The sequence below is a fragment of the Sparus aurata genome, chromosome 11 (genome assembly GCF_900880675.1).
Source record: "Sparus aurata chromosome 11, fSpaAur1.1, whole genome shotgun sequence".
NCBI classification, from domain to species: Eukaryota; Metazoa; Chordata; class Actinopteri; order Spariformes; family Sparidae; genus Sparus; species Sparus aurata.
Genome location: NC_044197.1, coordinates 33,493,162 through 33,518,097, shown reverse-complemented (window position 1 = coordinate 33,518,097; position 24,936 = coordinate 33,493,162). Strand labels below are relative to the sequence as shown.

General features: G+C 41.0%; 1 protein-coding gene across 2 annotated transcripts in view; it reads left to right on the top strand.

The window, feature by feature from the left end:
• Positions 1 to 24,936, top strand: part of sass6 (SAS-6 centriolar assembly protein) — an 83,514-nt gene that overhangs the window by 12,432 nt on the left and 46,146 nt on the right. For both annotated transcript variants that reach the window (XR_003986019.1, XM_030434157.1), the window contains exons 2-6: positions 18,326 to 18,386; positions 18,591 to 18,670; positions 18,758 to 18,862; positions 22,235 to 22,403; positions 23,224 to 23,301. Coding sequence is in view for 1 of the 2 variants with exons in the window: in XM_030434157.1 (XP_030290017.1) it covers positions 18,326 to 18,386; positions 18,591 to 18,670; positions 18,758 to 18,862; positions 22,235 to 22,403; positions 23,224 to 23,301 (493 nt within the window). In the remaining variant the exon portion in view is untranslated. The remainder of the gene's footprint in view (positions 1 to 18,325; positions 18,387 to 18,590; positions 18,671 to 18,757; positions 18,863 to 22,234; positions 22,404 to 23,223; positions 23,302 to 24,936) is intronic.

Below are 24,936 nucleotides of genomic sequence, written 5' to 3'. Positions count from 1 at the left end.
GAAATCACGTATTTGAAAGTATCTGAAAAGATTGGAAAGAGAAAGAAAGAAGCAAATTTAAGTCACATAACCCTCTCTCTTTTCACAACACAAAAATGAATTCACTTATGCCAGGGCTGAAGACATGATTATTGCATATTGGGCTATCCAAATAAGTATCAGGTGCTTTTATGTATTGTTTGATAAGACTCCATATTTTCAGAGTGCTGCCCATAATAGTACTACCACTGTAAGCTGTTTTGTTTACTTTGGAAGAGCTATTTAACAGGGCTGGGAGTGAGGTGCTCCTGCATAAGCAGCGTTCCAATGTAAGCCAGGCTGGACAATCATCTAAGTTGACTGGAGGGCTTTTCTTCCACCAAGCCATGATGGACAGTTGAGTGGCCCAGTGATAGAGTTTGAAAAGAGGAAGACCAAAGCCTCCCTTTATTTTTGGCGTACAAAAATGTTTGGTTTTTTTTTGCAATGCGCACTGTTTTATTGCTCCATATGAGGGGTATTATTATTGAATCGAAAAATTGTGAAGAACCACTAAACCACTGTGAAATTAGCACACTTATTATTGTTAATATTTTCACATATTGCACAACAAACAACATAAAACTTACCATCATTGGTCAGGTACAGCCACCCACTGTACAAACTAATTTTGATTCTATCTGTTGGTTCTATGTTTCCCATTGTGGCACGGAGAAGGCTGCTCTGTCACTGCAGCAGACGAAAAGCTATCATCCATGCTACATCCATGCTAGCTGCGTCATCTACCCGTGGCGCAGCCAACGCCGCGCCGCTGCAAACCTGGTCAACAGGTGAACCAGCGGGTTCAAAATCTCTGCCTTTGATCGTTCGACTTCGGAAGATTTTTTGCTTTTTATTTGTGACGTTATGTTCCATCATAAGTTGCCTAGTTAGCGTTCAGTGACGGAAGCAGTGGTTTGTGGGGAGTTAGGTGATAAAAAGACACCTGACCTCAGACCCACCATGTGTTCACGTGTTGACCATAACATGTCGCCATTTAAATAAACAATGCTTAGCCTGACGCTGGGAAATTTAAGCCAGGTGAGCCACCCTGGATTTCCAGAAATCAATATTTTGTTTTAACTTGTTAATATGCGTTTGCCGGTTTGTCTTTAACAGGTCATTTGGATTTTTCGAAACAATAATACCACGATATGTGAAGCAGGTATAAGCTTTCGTGAAAGGTATGCTTTCATGGAACTCTTTACTGTATCTGTGATGGGCATTACTTCACTCTTATCAAGGTTCACTGTAGGGCTGTCACTTTTTCAAAAAATCAAGTTCGAACGAATCTGAAATGACAGTTTATTCAAATAAAAATCACAAGTCTATCAACGTGATAGGGATCAAGTGCGACTCTCTTTTTATTTACAACATTACCTGCCGACGAGAACACCCGTTCAGAACGTACAGAGGTTCCTGGAACACACATGTATTTATGTGCCACCTTTGAGAGTTGCCGGGTATCTGTTGTACCCTGTTTCTCTCCACCAAAGTATTGTGTCACTGTCTGCAGAGAGAGGAGTATCCTTCATTTAAGTTTGCATCTCCTGAAAGACATTCCTCTTGCAAAAGTCATTCGATTTGTACAAGTCCCTAAACAGGCTCCCCATCGCACCCAGGGCAGGTGTGTTTTCTTCCTCTTGTACTTGTGTACAGTCATTGCCTTTCTCATTTTTCTTCATCTCTTGTGATAAGCTATTTAGGGATGTAACGGTATGAAAATTTCACACTGCGGTAATAGTGACCAAAATTATCACGGTTATCGGTATACCACGGTATTTTTCAAAATGTTAAAAAAACACTGATAAATTGAAATAATTTCATCAAGATTTATATTTAAATATATTTATTATATATTAAAATTGTCCAAATCCAAAACCTTAACAAAACACTGCAAAATCAACATTAAATAATGATAAAAGAATGTATCAAAACTGTGCAAAATAGGTCGTTGGCTTTTTGTGATGACGCAGCCTGTTTTTAAAACGTGTCCTTTAATGTTTGCATTACAGAGGTAGAATGAGATGTAGTGGCAGTAGCACTCGATTGGCCAGCAGACCCTCTCTGTGAAAAAAATGAATGAGAATGTCATTATTAATTATTACTGTCACTGTTACTTAATATTAAGGGTGCAACTAACAGATCACAAAACTCACAATTTAGATCACATCACTTTTGTAAGGAACATTTTTAGATCAAAACAAAAAGGATTATTGTTGTTAAATGAATTATGAATACTCTATTTTGGCTCTTATGTTTATCTAGACACTTGTTATATTCACCATTTTATATTATTCTTTATATATAGTCTATTCTACAAATAATCCACAAGTGTTATATATTTGTGATATTACTTATTGGCTGTCTGTCTCTCTGTCTGCCTGCTCGTCTGTTGTCAGTGGACTCGGTCAATCTGATTGATCAGATGCTGCTGAGCCACAGGTAGTCCACCCAGTACGTGTTTGTGTCAATTTCTCCTCACTGCAGCTTTGCATCAATATTTGGGGAATTATTAGGTCCACTTTAAAAAGTGAAATCTACAGTTAATAAGCGGTTCAGATGACGTGCCAAATCACGGATCAACTTCGTTCCGTTATACCACTATCTGGTCAGTTTACATTAGTGACAACAGCAAATTAGACAGAGAAAACTCGACATACACATACATCATGCAACCGAGCTTAAGGTTAGCTTACCTTGCATTTGCTGAACAGTTGCGGGTGATGGTCGTAAAGTGAAAGTAAGTAAATTGGATGTGTTGCCGCCCCTCGCAACAACTCTCTTCTTGCAGCTCCTGCAGACATGGCTGCCATCCTTGACCAGCTGTCCTGAGCATTCTTATAACAACCACAATACGCCCAGACTGCAGATTTGGTTCTCTTTGAAGGCGGAAAAATGCCGTGAGGGCCGCTACTATCATGTCCTCCCTCCGCCATGTCTTCTTTACTACATAACAAGCGCATGTTGCATGCTGCGCATGCACCTCGATTTTGCCACACCGTGGTTACCGACCGCGGCGGTTACCATGGTAATTAAAACTTAGACGGTAACCTTCACCGTCGGGAATTTTACCATGGTTTACCGTGACGCCGGTAACCGTTACATCCCTAAAGCTATTGCTGACTAGATTTCTCTGTTCAAGTTAAATATGGACTAAGCGAGAGAACTGGGGGTCCAGGAAGGCCACTTTATTGAGAAGCATCCATTCTCTACTCTCTTCTGTAGCGCATTTTTAAATTTGCCACCATCCTGCCTGTGAAAGAAATTAGATACATTTAGCCCTATTTCACACGCTAATATTGATCTTTCTAATCTTGTTAATTTGAGATAATACTTATTGTTGTAATATAGGTTAAGGTTATTAGGCTTGGACTTAATACTTAATACAAATGAAAAGTCAAATACAGTGCCTTACAAAAGTATTCACCCCCATTGAACTTTTCCACACTCTGTCATGTTTTGACAACAAATGTAAATGTATTTTATTGGGATTTTATGTGATAGACCAACACAAAGTGGTATATAATTGTGAAGTAGAAGGAAATTAATACATGATTTTATTTTTATTTTTTTTACAAATAAAACACATAAGTGTGGTGTGCAAAAGTTTTCACCCCCCTGAGTCAATACTTTGTAGAACCACCTTTCGCTGCAATGACAGCTGCAAGTCTTATGGGGTATGTCTCTGCCAGCGATGCACGTATAGAGATTGAAATATTTGCCCATTCTACCTTGCAAAATAGCTCAAGCTTAGTCTGATTGGATGGAGAGTGTCTGTGAACAGCAATTTTCAAGTCTTGCCAGAGATTCTCAAATGGATTTAGGTCTGGACTTTGACTGGGACATTTTCACACATGAATATGCTTTAATCTAAAAACCATTCCATTGTAACTCTGACTGTATGTTTAGGCTCGTTGTCCTGCTGGAAGGTGAAACACCAACCCAGTCTCAAGTCTTTTGCAGACTCTAACAATTTTTCTTACACGATTGTCCTGTATTTGGCTCCATCCATCTTCCCATCAACTCAGACCAGCTTCCATGTCCCTGCTGAAGAAAAGCATTCCCACAGCATGATGCTGCCACCACCATGTTTCACGATGGGGATGGTGTGTTCAGGGTGATAGCTTTCTGCCACACATAGCATTTAGCATTTAGGCCAAAAATGTCAATTTTGGTCTCATCTGACCAGAGCACCTTCCTCCACATGTTTGTTGTGCCCCCCACATGGCTTGTGGCAAACTGCATGGCTTTGTTTCAACAATGGCTCTCTTCTTGCCACTCTTCCATAAAGGCCTGATTTGTGGAGTGCATGACTAATAGTTGTCCTGTGCACAGATTCTCCCACCTGAGCTGTGGATCTCTGGTGATGGATTGAACAGTGCTCTGTGAGATGTTCAAAGCTTGGGATATTTTTTCAGATCCTAATCATGCTTTAAACTTCTCCACAACTTTATCCCTAACCTGTCTGTTGTGTTTCTTGGGCCTCATGATACTGTTTGTTCACTAATGTTCTCAAGCAAACCTTTTGAGGCTCAATTGTTCAATTTGGATTATACAGACTTTTGATTATCCAGTTGGGTGAGTTATTGGGATTATTTTTTTTTATTTTTTTTTTTACATTTTTTATTTTCATTTTGTGAAGGCATTACAATACAGTAGTTACTTTCAGGGAGTATACAATGTTACCTCCGCCATTCACAATTAGTTTCGTGTGTTTTTTTTTGTGTACAAAACGATTAACAAAGTACACAAAGTAAAAAAAAAATTACATCTGAAGACTTTGAACTAACTGGGAAAGATAGATATACATAAAAGAGCAAATAAAGAAATGTTACCAGGCAGTTTTGACATAAAGTGTGAGTGATACAGATTAATCCTTAGGTCCAACAAAACATACAGAAAAATAAAATAAAAGTAAGTAACAGCATTGTAAGGTCACCCATTCCGTACTTCTGTCTGATCAAGACCGGCATATTTAACCCACTTGGCCCACCTTTTAGTAAATGTGATTTTTTGAAGGCGGAGGGAGGAGGTAATCCTTTCCATAAGGTAAATGTCATTTACGATACTTATCCACTCCTGCGTTGTGGGTGGATCCGGGAGTAACCAACGTCTTGTAAGTGCTTTTTTACCAGCAGTTATCAAAATATCAAATAAATATTCATCAGCTTTCCTGACCTGTAAGTCAAAAATTCCTAAAAATAATGTGGAAAACTGCATAGGTAGATTAGTGTTAAATAGGCCACTTAATACTTTATGAAGCTCTGCCCAAAAGGATTCAACCACCGGACATCCCCAAAAGATATGCCAATGATTGGCTTCCCGGTGTCCACATTGCCTCCAACACGTAGCCTCCCCTCCTGTAAAATGTGCCTTTTGTTTTTAGCGTAATGAGAAAACGGACCATACATTTCCAACCGAACTCTCGCAATGAATGAGAGCTGGTGCATTTCCACTGGGATTGGCAAATGTGGAGCCAATCCTCCTCAGATATTAGCAGATTACCCTCTCTCTCCCATTTTTTCCTAACATAATCTGTATTGTGGGACTTTTTAGACAATAAGCCTTTATAAATTCTGGAGATGACACCCTTGTTTGATTTTCTTTGATAAGCATCAATAAAAATTTTGGATATAGGGTCATTAAGCTCTGTTTCCTTTCTGATATGTTCAAAACGACTACGTACCTGGAGGAACCTAAAAAAATCAGTTCTGTCCAGGTCACAGTCTTCCTTCAACCTATCAAAGCTTTTAAATTGTCCCTTTTCTGTAAGAGAATAGTATGTCGTTATCCCTTTAGAAATCCATGATTTAAATCCCTTATCTATTGCGTTAGCCTTAAACTCCGGGTCATAAGCACACCATTGGATTATTTGTAACTTGTTACTTAATTTATACTCATCTTTTATCATATTCCATATTTTTAACTGCACTTTGATCCAGTAGTGCTGCTTGTATTGGAGGATCAACTAGACTTGAGAGTTCTATATCTTTCCATCTAGCTTGAAAGGACGGGTTACACAAATTAATTAGGGGTCTAGTCTGAGCTGCAAAAAAATAATCTTTAAAATTAGGTAGCGACATTCCCCCTTGCTCTTTTGGAAGTTGTAAGGTCTTAAATCTAACCCTGGGTTTTTTACCCTGCCAAATAAATCTGGAAATAATTTTATCCAGTTCAGAAAATTGTTTTGGGGGAATTTCTACAGGGAGTGCCTGAAATAAGTAGAGGTATCGTGGGAGAATATTCATTCTTACAGAATCAATTCTGTGACTAAGACTAAGGAAAGAAATAGAGTTCCATCTGTGTATGTCGTCTTTAATTTTCGTTAAGAGGGGGCCATAATTTATCTCTGCCAGCGTTTGAATTCTTCTCGGCAAGTTTATTCCGAGGTATTTTAACGACTTTTGATCCCAGTTAATATGAAATTTCTCTCTAAGTTGCTTTGTGGGTTGATAGTTAATGGTCAAAATTTGTGTCTTTTGTATATTTAATTTATATCCTGAGTAATTACCAAATTTTTCTAGGACGGTCATTAGTTTGGGGAGTGAATTAGGAGGGTTACTTAAGTAAACCAACACGTCATCGGCGTATAACGCCACCTTGTGGTCTTCTCCGTTAATGCAGATACCTTTAATATTCTGAGTCTGTCTTATCCACAAGGCTAGGGGCTCTATATAAAGTGCAAATAACAAGGGTGAAATTGGACAACCCTGTCTCGAGCCCCGTTCCAGTGTTATGGTATCAGAAAGGTATCCGTTTATTTTTATCCGAGCCGATGGTTTGTTATATAATGTACGGATCCCTCTAATAAAAATGTTGTCCAAGCCAAATCTTTCTAAAACTTTGTATAGGAAAGGCCAACTTACCGAATCAAAGGCCTTCTCGGCGTCTATACTAACCAAACAGGCTTCAATATTATTCTTTTGGATATGATGTAATATGTGTAATGATCGCCTAATGTTATCGTGAGTCTGTCTTTGTAAAATAAATCCGGTCTGATCGTTGTGTATAAGCTGAGGAAGAACTTTGTCCAGTCTTCTGGCGAGGACGGTTGTATAAATTTTGTAGTCAACATTCAACACCGAGATGGGTCTGTATGAACTACACTCTAATTTATTTTTTCCCTCCTTAGGAATAATGGAAATCACCGCCTCATTCCAAGATGGGGGCATTTTAGCATCTGTTAATGTCGTATTACAAGCTCGGGCACAGAATGATATTATTCTCCCTCTAATAACAGCTTTTAAAGTATCCCATACTGTAGCTGAATCAACCTCGCCATTATCATTTTCTTCGAGAAACCTTTTTATTTCCTCTCTCATTTGGGTTTTGAATCTTGAATTATTTAAGATACTTGTATTCAACCTCCACAAAGTTCTACCCGGGTTATCAATAATATCTACAGTGCAGGAGAGGGGGGCATGGTCGGATAGATCAATGCATCCAATATCACAATCGCGAATTCGATGACGATCTCTCTTTAATATAAAAAAATAATCTATCCTGGAATAAGCATCATGTGGATGTGAATAAAAAGTATAGTCACGGCCAGATGGATAGAAGTCTCTCCACAAATCCAAAATGCCAAGCTCTGTCATTAAGACATTAATTTTCCTATGTAACAGCATAGTAGCTGGGTTTTTGGATGAATCCTGTTTTGGATTGAGACGGATATTAAAATCATCTCCACATATGACAACCCCTGTGTCCTTTATCATCAAATCAAATATGTTTCTATAGAAAGCAAAAGTACTTCCGGGGGGAGCATAAACATTACAAATTGTTATAATTACATCATGTATTTTCCCTGAGACTACTACATATCTCCCTTCCTTGTCAGATATCTCTGAGCCCTGTTCAAATGGTATTTGTTGTGAAATCAAGGTTGCTACACCTCTCCTGTGGCCTGATTTATAAGATGAGTAGTACACCCTTGAAAAACCCATTCTTTTAAGTTTTTCATGCTCCAGTGGGGTGAGATGTGTCTCTTGTAATAGTACAATTTGCGCATTCTCCCTTTTCATTTTTGTTAGTATCTGCCTCCTCTTAGCTGGATTTAAAATCCCATTCACGTTAAATGAGATCACTTTAAGGGTTTGTCTGTTCATTATCTATTACTGTGGTCTACATTTATTGTCACACACCCACAAATCTCTCCTGGGATCCCTGGAAGTATGTATAGTAAACCTATCTTTCCCGACGAACACAAGCAAAAAACAGTATAGAACAGTCTGAAACAGAACATCACCAGAGCAGTTCAGAACAGTTGCTTCCGATGCTGAGGCTCGCTTCAATGAAGCCCTGCCGGACCTTGTAAAGTCAAAGCCCTCGTAAGGGAACGTCCCACGTCGCAGTGGTGGGGCCCTGAGATGTGGCTGCACTTCAGCCAGAGTCCAAATTAAGTAAATAGTAAAAGAAAAGAAAAGAAACAAATCAAGGATGACTCGCCTAATAAGTCCCGTTAATCTGATTAAACAATAAATAAAAAAAAGAAGTATGGACTATAATCAGACATGGGCCTGGGCCAGGTGAAGCAAAATTGTTGTGGCAGACTTCTGCACCTGAAATGCAAGCTACATGTTTCAAATAAGACTTATCTGGTAAGTTCGAGGATATGATCCATCAATGATCAGTTAGTGTTTTGGGAGGGCTGTCTTCTGAACTCCTTGAGTCTGTCTTTAAAATGAGTGTGTTGATGTCTCCACTGTGTGCTGCCGCCCGCAGCGGTAGGCTCCTGACTTCCGACCTGGTCGCTCCGTCCCCTCGCCACCTGCCAGGTGGACAGGAGCTGGATCTCCTCTTGTTCCGGTGTGGAGGGGGTCTTTACCACCGTAACTGGAAACCCTCGCGCCGACATGTCCCTCGTAGCCTCCGCAGCGTTCTCGAATAGCCGGGTGCCGTCATCATAAAAGATCCGCATCTTTGCAGGATACGGCGTCTGAAACTTTATTCGTTTTTTTTTAACACCTTTCTGGCCTCGGTGTATTCGCCGCGTTTCTTAAGCACTTCAGGGGGAAAGTCATGGTCGACATAGAAACGAACGTTGTCGCAGAACACCTCCTTTTTCTGCCATGCTCTCTTTATCAAGTCCTCTTTGGTCCGCCAGCTGCCAAACTTGACCACTATGAAGCGAGGCTTTGCCTGTGAGCCGGTGGGCTTCGGGGCCAGAGCTCGGTGTGCTCGTTCAATTTTGAGGTCTCGGTCACGTGGCAGGTTGAGTGAAGTTTTCAGCAACTTATCCAGAAAGCCAGCCATGTCGGTGCCTTCTTTGTCTTCGGGTATTCCGTAAATCCGCAGGTTGTCTCTCCGCGCTCGAGCCTCCTGGTCGATCAGCCTCGCTTCCAAACTAGCTTGTTAGCCGCTTGACTAACGTTGATGTTGCCTGAAGCACGGTCTCCGCTTCATCTACTCTCCCTTCAACTTCATCCAGTCTGTCGTTTGCCCTCTTTAACTCCTGTTTTATGTCGGAGAGTTGCGCCCTATTGTCTCTTCTAAATTCACGGATTTCGTCGAGGATACTATTCAGGCTAGCTTCGGGGCCATGTTCCTCACGTGGGTTTAGCTCGTCTGGAGAGCTGCTTCGGCTGTGCCTCCGTTCTGGGTTTTCTTCTGCCAGAGCCATGCTTAGTCCACTTCTAGTAGTAACCCCTTTCTTCATTCTTTTTTCAAAATGCCCACCAGGATTGACAAAATCAAGGTTTTGGGGGGTTAAATTGTAAAACCTTTCGGGAGCTAGAAGTTTAGGCTGTCATCCCCTCAATAGCGGAACCGGAAGCCCGAGTTATTGGGATTTTATACATTTAATGTGCACAAATATAATTTTGGTAACCTCACAACCTCAGAGCGGACAAAGATGTGTGCCCCCCCTGCAATCTCTGGCACCCCCCTAGGCGGGGCCCGGACCCCAGGTTGGGAACCATTGATCTACAACAGTGGTCACCAACCTTTTTGAGCCCAAGGTTCCTGACCTCAGTCCTGAACAAAGGAAATATCTACCTATTGAAGCATCGTGAGAGAAGCCCAAATACTTTCAATCAAAGCCTTTTATTTAAGCAAACTCTGGCATATTAATCAGGTCTTGGCCTTTGCTTTAAGAAGTGAACATCACATCATCACTTTTAAGTTGCATTGAATTCAACACAAAGAATAGAGGCATGTGGCCTATATTTACATTACAGAATTATGTTCACAGAAAAAAAATCAACACATTTTTTAATCAGCAAATCATATGAAGTGCCATTGATAAGAGTTAACTGTGAAGCTTATGGACATGCTTCATATAAGTTACTACATTTACTCCTTGGTTCATACTTTTGTTCACATTAGGGAAGAAATCTACACATTTTGTAATGAACAGATTCATACACACAAAGAATAAATCTACATATTTGCATAACAGAATAATGCACATTAGGTTATTTTGTTCATAGTGGGGAAAAATCAACACATTTTTTTAAAACTATGAAGCTTATGAACTTGCCTCATGGAAGTTACTACTCTTTTTTAACATTTAAACAGCAGAATGAGTGGCAACAACTTCCCCAGTTAATGAAATAAAATGCAGTTAAGACCTATCTTATGCAGTGCTACACTTTTACAGTGCCAACAGGCAAAGCTTTTGCAGTTATGTTGACTCAAGTCAGTGTGAGGGTTGTGATTGTATACTGTCTGTGAGTTCTTTGTAGTTTGGCTCATAGTTGCAGACAGCCAATCTGAGGCAGTCTGTGAGGTGTCTGTCAGTGAGGCAGCTCCTATATTTGGATTTGATTATTTTCATCTGTGAAAATGCCATTTCACAGAAGTGGATCCAAAGTAGACACTCACTTTCAGTGCACATGTAGTGAGGAGGGGAAACTTCTCTCTGCCAAATGTCACTGTCCCTTGATCTGCTTTTCAGTTCTATGTCATTTTGCAAATCAATGATCTCCATGTCAACACCACTTTGCAAAGCAAACACTTGGTCAAATTTGGCTGCTACCTGCTCTATATCAGTGGGCTGGAATGGGTTTGAAACAAATGCAGCAATGTCCTCCATGACATCTAACTCACCAAAACGCCGACTGAACTCCGCTGCCACCTTGTCCAGGTGAGTGCAGTACTGCTCCGGGTGGAAGTCCTTTTCTTTGATCACTTGTGCTATTTTGTCCAGGTTACGAAAATGTGTTAGCGTCCTGGTGTTCAGATGTGCAGTCCAAACTAGGGCTGAACGATATGGACAAAATTTCATATCTCGATATTCATGCTAGATATCTCGATATCGATACGATACGATATGACTACGGGTTCGGTGAAAACCAAGCATTTTTCAGAAAAATAAAGAGATTATTTTAAGCCATATACAAATGGTTGATAGAGAAATCTTTACCAAATAATTACAAACTCACTACAGAGACAAATATATTTGAAGTAACAACATTAAAGGGAGGGAGAAGATCAAACGAACTATGTGCATTTTTACAAGATGACAATGACATCCTAATCTGGAGAGAAAGTGTGAGAGTGAAGATCGAGACTCAGCAGCTTCAGGTTATCGCTGGTAAAGTACCAGAGGAATTTAGAAAGACTAAGAAGTCAGAGAATTAACGGATCAAAACAGAGTAGACGGCAGCTATATGGTCTCAAATCCACAGAGCGAGCGGCCGCAGCATCCGCTCCTGCTGCCCCAGCCAGCCCCCCCACATACACACACCTGCCGCCTGCAGCCGTGTGAGAGGACAGAGAGCTGGCGCTGCTGCAGGGGAGCCGCAGACTGATGACTCTGAGCAGCGGGAGAATTACAATATCATATATTTCTCGCCTTTCCCCTGATGATCTGAATAAGTTGCTAAATTTGTTGCTAGTTGCTTTTTAGAAATAAAGTCGCTAAGAAGGTCTGAAAAGTCGCTAAGCTAACTAGAAAGTCGCCAAGTTGTGTGTGTGCGTCTCAGTCTCCGTCTCCCTCACTCCCGCCCTCGTATGTTTGTCATTGGTTGGCTTCAGCTGTCGATCCACAGCAAGCATGAAATAAGCTTTGTGATTGGCTGGCCTTAGCGGTGCATTCAAGGGCAATCGTAAAAAGGATGTTTGTTGTGACTGCCAGAGCTGTACGTGCAGGGCGAGCGGGGTAATCTATATCGTTTATATTGTTGCTTTTTCAATATGAATATCTTGAATGTTCATATCTAGATATAGATACGATAACGATATATCATTCAGCCCTAGTACAAACACAGAGTTTGGCCTTGAACGCGTTCACAGCACTTATCATGTGGGACAGGTGTTTGTTTATTCCCTGGATGTTGAGTGCATTGAGTTTTGCCGTTAAATCCGTCAAAAATCCCAGGTCAAGTAGCCACGCATCATCGGACAATTCTTTGTGCTCCTCATTCCTCGTTGACAGTCTTTATCTCGTGCAGCAAGTCAACAAATCACTGTAGCACTTTGCCGCGACTCAGCCAGCGCACATCAGCATGGAGAATTAGGTCTCCATGAGCGGCATCAAGCTCATCCATTAACGACTTGAATAAGCGGTGTTGAAGAGCTTTAGCTCGAATCAAGTTGAACAATTTGACCACCAATGTCATGACGTGAGAGAAGTCCTCGACTTTCCCCACCAAGGCCTGCTGATGAATGACGCAGTGATAACTCATAGTCTGGGAAAACAGGATCGTTGCAGCACAGTGCAATAAAACCGGAGCACACACCACGCATCGGTGCCCCATCAGTAGTAATTGCTACCAGCTTATGAATGGGAACGTCATTTTCAATGACATATTCTTTGAACTTGTTGAAAATATCCTCACCTCTTGTTCTGGCCTTCTAAGTGCAAAAGAGTGAGAAAGTCTTCCTTCGTTGTAGAATCCTGGAAAGTCATTCTGACAAGTCTCTTAACACCTGTCGATCCACGTCCTCCGACAGTGCTTCGATCCGTCTTGTCACTGTTGCAGGGCCGAGCGAGACACTGCTGAGTGCTGCTGCGATGTCATCTTTGTTTTTGAAATCCTTGAAAACTGTGTTGGCGGTAATACTCATAGCCTCCTTCATTAACTCCCCATCTGTAAAAGGCTTCTTGTGTTTAGCCAAAAGGTGACTTACACGATATGATGCTTCTGTGGCAGCCTGATGTCGAACAGCAGGTTTAACGAAGAGCGACTGCTGGGCTCTCAACGCCAATTTTAGCTCCTCAACTTTCTTAGCACGGATAGCACTTTTTAGTGGGAAGAGGTCCTTGAATTTCAGGGAGTTGGTGTTGTGGTGCCGCTCCAGGTTTCCTATTTTCCTCAGCGCTTGAGTTTGGTGGCATAACATACAAATACACTTGTCTTTTACTAACGTAAAAATAAATTCTTGCTCCCATTCTGAATGAAAATTGTATATTTTCGCCTTCTTTCGCGGAGCCTCAACCATGTTAGATGGTTGCTAGCAACGTAGACCTGGCGTCGTTGTGGGGGGCGGCTTCTCTTCTCTCATTGGTCAAAATAATTGTACTTTTTTCTAATCGTATTGGTCAGTGTCGCGCTACTATGACAGTACTGCAGCTGATTCAAGAGATGAAGGCGCTCACAAAACGTTTGCAAACATTAATCAGGCATTAGGTGATTGTGTATTTATTTTTCCTAATATTTTTGGGATCTACAGGGAAAGTCCCAAAGATCGACAGGTGGATCGCAATCGACGGGTTGGTGACCCCTGATCTACAAGATTATAGCCATGCATTAAGCTATTGAGAATCTAGCTACTTTTGGACTTACTTAACTGTGGACGTTGCCTGACTGTCAATGGGTCCATTATATAGTTAAAATCCCCCCCATAATCACCTTGGATCCAGAGAGAAAGAAAAGTGTATTCCTATAAAAAAGTGGGAGGTTAAGGAGCTTTTTCATGGATGGCAAAATGAGGCTGTGTTTGAAGGTGGGACGTCAGGGATATTTAGGTTTGTTGTAAAATCCGATATTCCAGGGTATAATTGGCTGTTTTTGACTATTTAGGGTCCGGGCAGCTAAGCTGCCAGGACACTATTGTATTTCTAGGAATTCTTTCTTTCTTTCATTCTTTCTTTCTTTCTTTCTTTCGAGGAAGTCATACTTCCCAAGGGCGAAAACTCACCAAACTTTACAGAAATGTCCGGCACCATGCCAGATTGACTTCATTCCAAGGACATGTCAATATTCCTCCTGGGGGAGGGGCACAATAAGCGTTTGAATTAAAAAAATTAAAAAATACCTACAAAATCAACAGTACATGCTACAGTTTTGAAACTTTCACCAAACTGTAGCCCCAATACTGCTGAAACTTTAGTCCACTTAAACTCATTACAAATTATGAAGTCAATCACTCAGTCCTCCCACAATTTTTGCTCAATTGTCACCAAACTTGCTAGAGAGCATCTTCAGACCACCCTCCACAAACCTTGTTTCTCGGATTTTTTATTTATCAAAAATTAAGCCTACAGTGCATCAAAATGTTTGACCGTAAACAGTACTGTAAACATATAGGCCTACTATCAAATTCTTGATAAATACATTTTCAATCTTCCTGGAAAAAAATTGAGAATATTTGGAGGTTGATGAAGTTTGGCAAATATCAGAATTTTATCTCAAAAACTGAATTTTTGAGAACATTTTGAATTCTGCTCTCATGGGAACAACTGGAGTCAATGTAAGACTGGCATTTTTAAACATCAGATTTTCTCTTATGAAGCAAAACACTTGGAGTTAAAAACAAATCGCCAACATTTCCATGCTGTCAAGATGCAATTTATGTATTATCAGATTTTTGTTTAGGTAACAGAATTTCTGACATTTTGACCATTTTTGAAATCTTCCTTGACAACAGCTGCCTGGACAGTGAGTCCCTGAGTCGACAAATGCAGCTACACAGCTCGTCTCACTTCCAGCCAATTAGCTCAGCGAGTTAGGAGCTTGTTCTTGGTGTCAAGGGTTGTGTGTTCGAGACCCAGCAAGGGTGATGATGAGGATGATGACAGATCAAAATGTCAGATTTCCTCAACACAAGACAATTGTCCTGATGGTGGCATCACAGCAAGCCTCTAAATTAAATAAAAACAAATAGGTTGGACTGGACCATGGGTGAAAGCTAACCAAATTTTGCGTAAAGGTCCAGTCTCATGCCAGATTACTTCAGCTGTAAACCCAAGCCAATAGTCCTGATGGTTGCGCTACAGCAAGCGTCTAAAGTTAAAACTTTGAAAATTCATAACAAATCAACCTGCTAGAACTTCACACTTTCATCAAACTGTAGCCCCAGTACTAAAGAAACTTTTGTACATTTAAACCTATTAAAACTTATGAAGTCCATCACTGTTTTTTTTAAAACTGTAAAACGTATGAAGACCTCCCACAATTTTTGCCTACAGTGCATGAAAATGTTTGACTGTGAACACTACTGTAAACATATAGCCTGCAAATAAATAGATAGATAAATAAATCTTCAATGTTCATGAAAAATTTTTACATTTTTTAGAGTCATGGTAGATGATGTTTGACAAATATCAGAATTTTTCCTAAAAAACTGAATTTTTGAGAACATTTTGAATTCTGCTCTCATGTGAATAATTGCAGTCAATGCAAGCAGCATTTTTAAACATTAGTTATTCACTTACGGAGCAAATTAATCATTTTTAAAAACAAATTACCAACATCTCCATGCTGCAATATGTGTTTTTTCAGATTTTTGTCTTGATAACTGAATTTTTTACAATGGTTTCAAATCTGCCTGCACAACAGTGAATGGCTTAATCTATTTGTCAAGCCACTGTTATAATGCCACTTGCCAATTAGCTCAGAGCGATAGATGACAGTCTGTGGTTCCAGAAGTTGTGAGTTCAAGCCTCAAGTCGTCCAAAGTGAACATTGTTGTGAACTGTCTTGTCTTCCTATTCTCCTGTTGATTGCTCAGAATTGCCTAATTTTGCCAAAAAATAGCCCGGACCAGACCCATCGCTGCGCAGCAGCTATAATTTTGATTTTGCCATTATATTTCATCTTAAAAGCTATTTACTTGGTGTCATTATTTTCAGCACAACCTCACATGTGTGACTGTACAGTTACTTTTTTTATTTTGACATACTGTAACACAATGGACCTAAAATCACAAAAAAAAACATGAAATCCGAGTAGAAAAAGTTTGATTTTTTTACTGTGAAAACCACAAATATGTTTAACAAACCATTTTATTTATTTATTTTTTACTTATAATGCAAATATTAATTGTTGTTTATCTAAATTTGTGCATACATTTAAAACATTTACAAAGTTATATGTAACTATTTACATTTAAATGCAGGCAATGCTCAGGTCTGCCTGTGCTCCTTCCAGCTGAATGGAGAGCTGGACTGCCTGCTCCACATTCAGCTTCTCCTCATTATTCTGACTCATTAAACAAAAAAACGACTCCACTACTCACTAAACACACTACACCAAACACTACATAACACACTAACTACACACTCCAAACACGCTAAATGTCACAAATCTCTCAACTCTCACACACACCGACCGTCGTTGCATGTCAATCATCCGCCTAGGTCCCTCCCACAACTTCCTGTTCCTCAACAACCAAACTTGCTGCTTGGACACTTTCTTGACAAAAGCCTGTTTTTACCGTTTCTTCCTGCACCAGACACAAAGCAAACGTGATGGCGATGTTCGTGAAAAAGCGTGGCGGACATTATTTACCCTAGGTCCGGTTTTGGACGTGCCGATGCTTCCGGTCCGTCGCCTTGGGAGGTGGGCCGTGTAGCTAGCCGCTAGCAGCAAAATCCTGGTCCAGCTCGCGCCGCTGCAGGTATAAACCTGCTTGTTTCTTAAGGTGGGGGGTCGCGGTGGGCTCTGCAGTGATTGGCTCTGGTGCGCGTGTGGCCACGGTGTGCAGTGATTGGCTCTGGTGCGCACGTGACTGTAGTGGCTCCGGTGGACATGCTCGTGGAATTTGTAAAGCATTTATGAAATAATTTGTTAACGGTAACATTGCAGTCCAAACAAATGCGAAATAGCACACCCTTGAACCACGCAGCAGCCATGTTGAAACTCTCAGGTCAGTCTGATCCTGATCCGCAGAGATATTTGAGGAATACACACACACGCACACACACACACACACACACACACACACACACACACACACGCACACACACACACAGACAGACAGAGGTTATTTGCTTTCATAGAGAGATGCGTTTCCTGGAGGAAGCATATATCAGCTTAAGTGATTTTAAGTGTGCAAAAACCTTTCCCCTTTTAACGTGGCTGTTCATGCCCCTTACGTTCCAGCTGACTAGCCTGACTGCTCCTATATTGCGTCTATCTGGATCACCTAACATTACTAAGAGAACTTAAGTGTATAGACCGTGACAGTCACTAATATGTCTGTGCTATTGAAAATAGTAGAAAACGGAACAAAAGCGCTTCTGAGACGAAAAAGGAACATTCTTGTTCACCCTCCCCCTCCCCATACCCCCCTCCAACTCAATCTTCTCATGGTTAACGTTAGCAACGACAGAAAATCGCGAACTCACGTTCTATCAAGTAGCAGTTCCAGTAAACTTATGGTAGAATTATGTTGAGTCAATTCAAAAGAAACCTCACATTTTAAGTAGTAGTGACGCTCATTAAACAAGAAAAAAGGCCATGACTACCACAGTAGCAGGCTGTCAAAGTGTTAATCATTCTTATTAAACCCATGCACAACTAAGTAGGAATTCCATTAAACATTACCGTGTGATGGCGGGCTTGCTCATTATACAGCCCACAACACAGAAGGGCCAACTCCTCAGGTCAAATTCTGCTGTCCACATACATCTGAAGGAGAGAAATAATTCCTTTGATGACAACAATATGAACACCTTGGCCGGAGAAGACAGATGGTTTGAAAGAGGAGTAAAATAATCCATATGTGTCAAACTAGAACAGCTATCTTTAAACAAAGTGGGTGAACTAAGACATTACTTATCACCCACATACAATGCTGTACCAAGTTCCCACCCCAGACAGCGTAAAAACATTCACACCTGGGCTCACCAAGCCTTAGAAACCCACATGAAGGCCGGTTGGGTCCACTACCCAAAAGTGGCCCTATAGAGTCTGGACACACACACACACACAGTTTTAAAGCCTGCAAACTCCCTTCCAGTTAGTTAGAACTGAAGAAGCCTCTTGGATGAGAGGTGGGATGTCCCCCAAAACCTGAAACAAGATCAGTTGCCTATGATACAGCAGTTAGAATTACCATGACCGAGATGACTGAGAGCCTTCATCAACACACTGTCTGATTGTAATGTATCTATTTAAATGTTTTAATTTTACAGAAAAGCAAATATCCGTGTCACCATTGACCTTCAGATGACATCGAGTCCAGTACACAAAAGGGTGAGTTGGAGATTGGTGTTAACGATTGAGACAATTCAGTAGTCACAATTGTAAAAGAATGACAGCACTTTGAAGCCTGCACCTATTCCTACCCTCCCTCTTGCTGCACTGTACTCTGTTGTCCTTCAGATGCTATTGTATAACTATTATAAAAGACAGGCTCTCCCCCTGGTGACTAACCTTTTGTTCCCTTCATTATATTAGGATCTTCTAGTAAAACTAACTGATGATATAGATCCATATTTTCTCTTCAACCTCTCTATATCAGAAGAAGATTTCCAAAGGTAAGTACTGTTAGAATTGTCTAAATTGTATTGCTGAATTCAGGATGAACATGCTTTCTTTAACTCTCTCTTTCCTTGTTTGTGTAGTTTGAAAGTCCAGCAGGGGCTGCTGATAGACTTTGCCTCATTTCCTCAGAAATTTATTGACCTCCTGAATCTATGCTATTCAGAGCAGGAGACGGACAATCCAAGGTATGAACGCATGAACTAATACTTATCAGTACTTATTTATTTTTACACATTTTTGGCAAGGAAGACCTGTGGCTTCAGTCATGCCCGGTTGCGGCTTCGTAACACATACCTGGGATGAAAAGTTTTCAGCATGTGGATGAACCCCAGGGTATTTTTCAGCAGCAGAGGGGGGCTGACTGGCCCCAAAAAAAGTGTATTTTCACCCCTAAAACTATATTTAGCAAGAACTGTGTCATTCAATTTTTCATGCAGCACCAAATAACTTATATGTGATGGAACTTGCATGGATGCATGGCCCTCGCATGACCCTGTCAGTCACTGTTGAGAACGTCACTCTATTGCCTTCATTGACTGTGAGGAACCTGGATGGAACTGCACCCTTTTATTTTTGATCACTGTTTACTGCCTTCAAAGCCCCTCCCCACAAAGGAGCCTGCTGTGCATGAACAGGCTTGTAAGCGCGGTAACAGATAACACCAGTTAAGATGTCACATTCAGAATAACAACAACATAAGCCCTGATTTTTCTATTTCTGACCAATACAACTACTGTATTTCTCTAAACCAATTCAACCACTTCAGAGTGTACTGAACAAAAAGTAATTCTATAATTGCCTGGTCTCTTGAACGACACTTTTGCTAACCAGTAGCCATAAACACAAAGCTAAACACCAGAGTTGGCATACAAGCCAACAGGCTAGATAGCAACAAGTAGCTAGTACGTAGCTCAACTGCAACATCCTATGGCCATACGCGCTATTGTGAGTATTACTGTAACCGCTGCCACCGTAGTCTTGTGGCTAAAACATAGAATTAAACATACTAGTGCAGTGCCCGTAAGAAAAGTGTATTCCTATAAAAAAAGTGGGAGGTTAAGTAGCTTTTTCATGGATGGCCAAATGAGGCTGTGTTTGAAGGTGGGGCGTCAGGGATATTCAGGTTTGTTGTGAAATCCGATATTCCAGGGTATAATTGGCCATTTTTGACTATTTTTGATTATGCCATTATATTTCACCTTAAAAACTATTTACTTGGTGTCATTATTTTCAGCAGAACCTCACGTGTGACTGTACAGTTTATTTTTTTATTTTGACATACTGTATTAACACAATGGACCTAAAATCACAAAAAAACCTATAAAATCAGAGTAGAAAAAGTTAGATTTTTTGTACTGTGAAAACCACAAATATGTTTAACAAACCATTTTTTTTTTTACTTATAATGCAAATATAAATTGTTGTTTGCTAAATTTGTGCATACATTTTAAACATTTACGAAGTTATATGTAACTATTTACATTTAAAAGCAGGCAATGCTCAGGTCTGCGTGTGCTCCTTCCAGCTGAATTAAGAGCTGCACTGCCTGCTCCACATTCAGCTTCTCCTCATTGTTCTGACTCATTAAACAAAAAAACGACTCCACTACACACTAAACACACTACACCAAACACTACGCTAAATGTCACAAATCTCTCAACTCTCACACACACCGACCGTCGTTGCATGTCAATCATCCGCCTAGGTCCCTCCCACAACTTCCTGTTCCTCAACAACCAAACTTGCTGCTTGGACACTTTCGTGACAAAATCCCATTTTTACCGTTTCTTCCTGCACCAGACACAAAGCAAACGTGACGGCAATGTTCGTGAAAAAGCGTGGCGGACATTATTTACCCTAGGTCCGGTTTTGGACGTGGCGATGCTTCCGGTCCGTCGCTTTGGGAGGTGCGCCGTGTAGCTAGCGGCTAGCTACACACGAACATCCACAGATTCCGATTCCACTTTGTTGTCCGCGCGTCTCTGGATCTCCTCAGACCCGAACAGACTCGGTCCGGACTCGTTTAATCTCATTAATCCACAACAGTCAGTTTAGATGCACAGAACAGAACAGAACGGGACCGGCCCGCCGGCAAAATCCCGGTCCAGCTCGCGCCACTGCAGGTATAAATCTGATGTTTCTTCAGGTATGTCGTGGGCTTGAGCTCTGCAGTGATTGGCTCTGGTGCGCACGTGACTGTGGTGGCTCCGGTGGACAATACTTGCGGAATTTGTAAAGCATTTATAAAATAATTTATTCACGGTATCATTGCAGTCCAAGCAAATGCTTAGTTGCACACCACTTAACCACGCAGCAGCCATATTGAAAGTCTCAGGTCAGTGTGATCCTGATCCGCAGAGATATTTGACTAACAGACACATACACACACAGACGGACAGACAGACAGAGATTCCTTGCTTTTATAGAGAGATATATAGCAGGGGTCCTTACTGGTCCAGCAGAAAAACAGTTAACTTGGCTCCGGTATTCATCCTTGTTTTCTCTCCAGCTTGGTCCAGTTCTTTGTTTTTACACTGCTTTTCTCTGTCAGTCTTCATATTTCTTCTATTTGATGTGGGCAATTGGTGGGGCATTTTTTGGCACTGTTGTTGTTGTTGTTGTCTGTTCTCAGCCAATGTTTACAGCTCTAGCTTAAACCTATCTGACCAGGTAGGAGCAGGCACTGCGCCTACGTGGGGGAGAGGCCCTGCCCAGTAGACGCTGAGTGAGGGGGCTGCCGGCAACGTATGCGAGGGGATTGATTGACACTTCTCATACACTCTCCTTGGCTCTGATTGGTTGTATTTAGCTGGGAGTAGTCGATTCTTGCAAATCAAATTAGGGCCACTGGGTGGAGCCACAGATAGTGGATCTTTACACAGCTGACCTGTATCAGAGTCCTGCACGGGTCTTATTTTGATAACCGCACCCGCACGTACCCGTTGTACTTAAAACCGCATCCGACCCGTTTCCCGACGGTAGCACAAATTACATTCCGCACCTGAGCCAACCCGCTATAAATTGATACCGACGCCCGACCTGCAAAATTAGACTGACGCAATTTTTAATAATGAAAGTAAGCCAGCGTGGGGAATGGGAGTTATGGGAGGGCGCAAGCACGCATGAATGAGCTCATATGAAATATACATGCTTATCATTTTGAAATGCAGGCATATTTTTTTGTAGATGTGTCTAATGATTTTTTTTTTTTTTTTTTTTTTTTTTGCACCTGACGCCATGAAAATGACAATCGCAAAACCTGACCCGCGCTCTCTAGGCGTCCGACCCAATCCGCGCCCGTGTCGACACATGACATTATTATTCACCCGTTTCATCCAAATTGTGCGGGTCGCCCGTCGGGTACTCGCGGGTACCCGAACCTGTGCAGGACTCTAACCTGTATCTTATTCTACTGTTGGATCATAATGACAATTTTAGCAAACATAACCAAAAAATTGTTATAGACTGTAACTTTAAATCTATGGGGTTAAAAAAAGTAATACACCTTTCATGATAATGTACTCACACTTCATGACTGTTTTCTTTGTTTTCCACAGGTTTCTTCTGCACTTGTCGTGTCAGTCTCCAGTGCTTGGAGGCCCTGCCAATTTCAGTGTTGTAGAGACAAACGCATTCAAACACCTGAACCACCTTTCTTTACGGCTTGCTCAAGGCTCTGACAAAGAGATTAAAGACTATCTGGCAGTGTGTCTCTCCTCTCTGAAGGTCAGCTCATTCTGCATAATTCATTATTATATTACTGTCTTGCCTTTTAATTAAACTTTTAAAAACTCAAGTGTTTCTAATCAAAACAACTAATGAGTTTTGTCTTGTGGAGTCCTCTAACGCAGGGGTCACCAACCTTTTTGAAACTGAGAGCTACTTCATGGGTACTGAGTCATACGAAGGGCTACCAGTTTGATACACTCTTCTGAAATAACAAATCTGCTCAGTTTGCCTTTAGTTATATGATTATTAATGATTAATGATACTCATCTATGTGAAGACACTGATCATGTTAATGATTTCTCACAATAATTATCAACAATGCCTTAACAAGGTGGGAAACAGATAATATCAATATTTAATTTAAATTTTTAGAACAGGCCTGAGGGCTACTACTCATGTGGTCCTGGGGGGCTACCTGGTGCTCGCAGGCACCGTGTTGGTGACCCCTGCTCTAAAGGGAGAGGCTGATTAAAACAATGCCAAGAGATTTTATTTCTTGTGTTAAAGTGGTTGGCTGTGCTCATCAGTTATGTAATTTGCTTGTCCATACAGTATCAGCTGGTTAAGTTAAAGCAGTTCAATAAATTGATGCTCGTGTATAGACCTACCTTTTAAGAAGTCACAAAAAAACATATTAGACAACAAATCGAGAAAGAGATGTGAAAATTAAATTTTTTATTAAAATTGGAAAATCAACATATATGCATACCTCCATGGATATCTTAAGAATATGTAGGTTTTTGCTGATAAATTATTTTCAGTGGAGCATTCATTTCCTAAGTCATGTTTATAAAGATGTGTCTTCTCAATGTTTCAGGCAGAAAAGCAGGACCTAGAGATGAGGCTTAAGAAGACTGAAGATGATCTCTCCAGGCAGTTGAGTTATGCCCAACAGGTGCCCTTTGTCACTGACTTGATTTTTACAAGCCAATTCAAAATGTTATGTTTTTAAGATGGCCCAATTTTCAACCTCAACCTCACTATATTGACCACACATTGTTATCAGATTTATTGAATATTGTGTTGTGGTCATCCAACCTTTAAAAAGATAGCCTACTTGATGAAGGCATTCATTCAAATGAATTCAACATGAATTAAAATTAGGCTGTGAGAGAATCTTCTGATTTCTAAAATATGTCTCAAATGACATTGTAAAGACTTTAATTTTAAGCCCTGTAAGAATGTCACTTGTACATCAAGAGTACACATTGATGTAAAGAGCAATGTCCAATGTCATGTAAACAGTTGTTAACAAAGCAGAAAGAAAAAGTGTGTAGAGTTGAGCTCTACCCTGCAGTGGAAAATGCATTATTTTTATTGTGTAAGTGCATGTATTAGGTGCAGGTGTGCCATCATGCACCTTTTGGGGCTGTGATAAATCCAATATTTCTGAAAAGAGGCATAATTATAGGTAATAACTGATGGTTAGCAAGATCATTTTTTAGCAGCCTGTGTTTATAAATTTTTGTTAATCTGATTAACCCTGGAGAGAAAGGAGATTAAGGAGACATTGAAGTATTTAATTAAATACTTTAAAGTATTTGATGAAGGCGGTAGACATAGCTTGACAGTACATGCAACCAACCATCCAATCTGAAGCTATCCTCATTGCTTTCCCAGCCACTCTCAGCAAAACCTCCCTCCTGAGCTTCTCCATCCCTGGTTTCCTCACATCCACTGTTGCTGAAGATAGAAACTTAGGTATAACCTTAGACTCCACAGTCTGCTTTAAATCACATATCAAAAACATCACCCATCTCAAGCAAGTGCCGGCACATTTATGCCTCGGCTTCAGATAGCAGTCGAGGCGGAAATAAGTGTACCCTCCAAGGCAGCAAATTGGCGGAGCAAAACAGACCCCTTGCTGCCCAGTATAAAAACGGCTACTGCTTGGTGGTGATGTATGCTCCCTCGGCACCTCCTAAGCCATTCCTTGTTTTTTTTTTTAAGTATTTTTTTTACCTTTATGGCTTTATTGGTAGTGCAGCTGAAGAAGGGGACATGAAACAGGGTGAGAGAGAGGAGGAGTGACATGCAGCAAATGGTCCCCGGGCAGGGAGTCGAACCCGGGTCTGCTGCAGCGAGGACGAAGCCTCTTCACATGGGACGCCCGCTCTACCAACTGAGTGAAATGGCACCCCAGCCACTCCTTGATTTAAGTAGTCCTACACTACTTCATTGTATGTGCTGTAGAGTGGGACATCTTTTCTTAGTATTCTTTTCAAACTCTCCAGCCCCTTTTTTGCAATGCGGTAGTTGTCTTGGAGTGGAGGATGGTTTTGTCGCCATGGCAACTTCACTTGGTAACGCCCATCCTTAAAGATGGAGATTTCCTCGAACCGCTGCAACGCTTCCACATCCTCTGGGCTGTCAGACATCTCGCTTGTGATGCCCAGAGAGTCAAGCTCCCAGAATGCATGCAGTTGTCTGTCACTCTGTGCATCCTCACTGCTCTCCAGTGCCACCAGGCTCTCTGTGAGTCTTTCTTCTTGGCCTGATACTATCTGCCAGTAGTAATCTGAGCCAATTA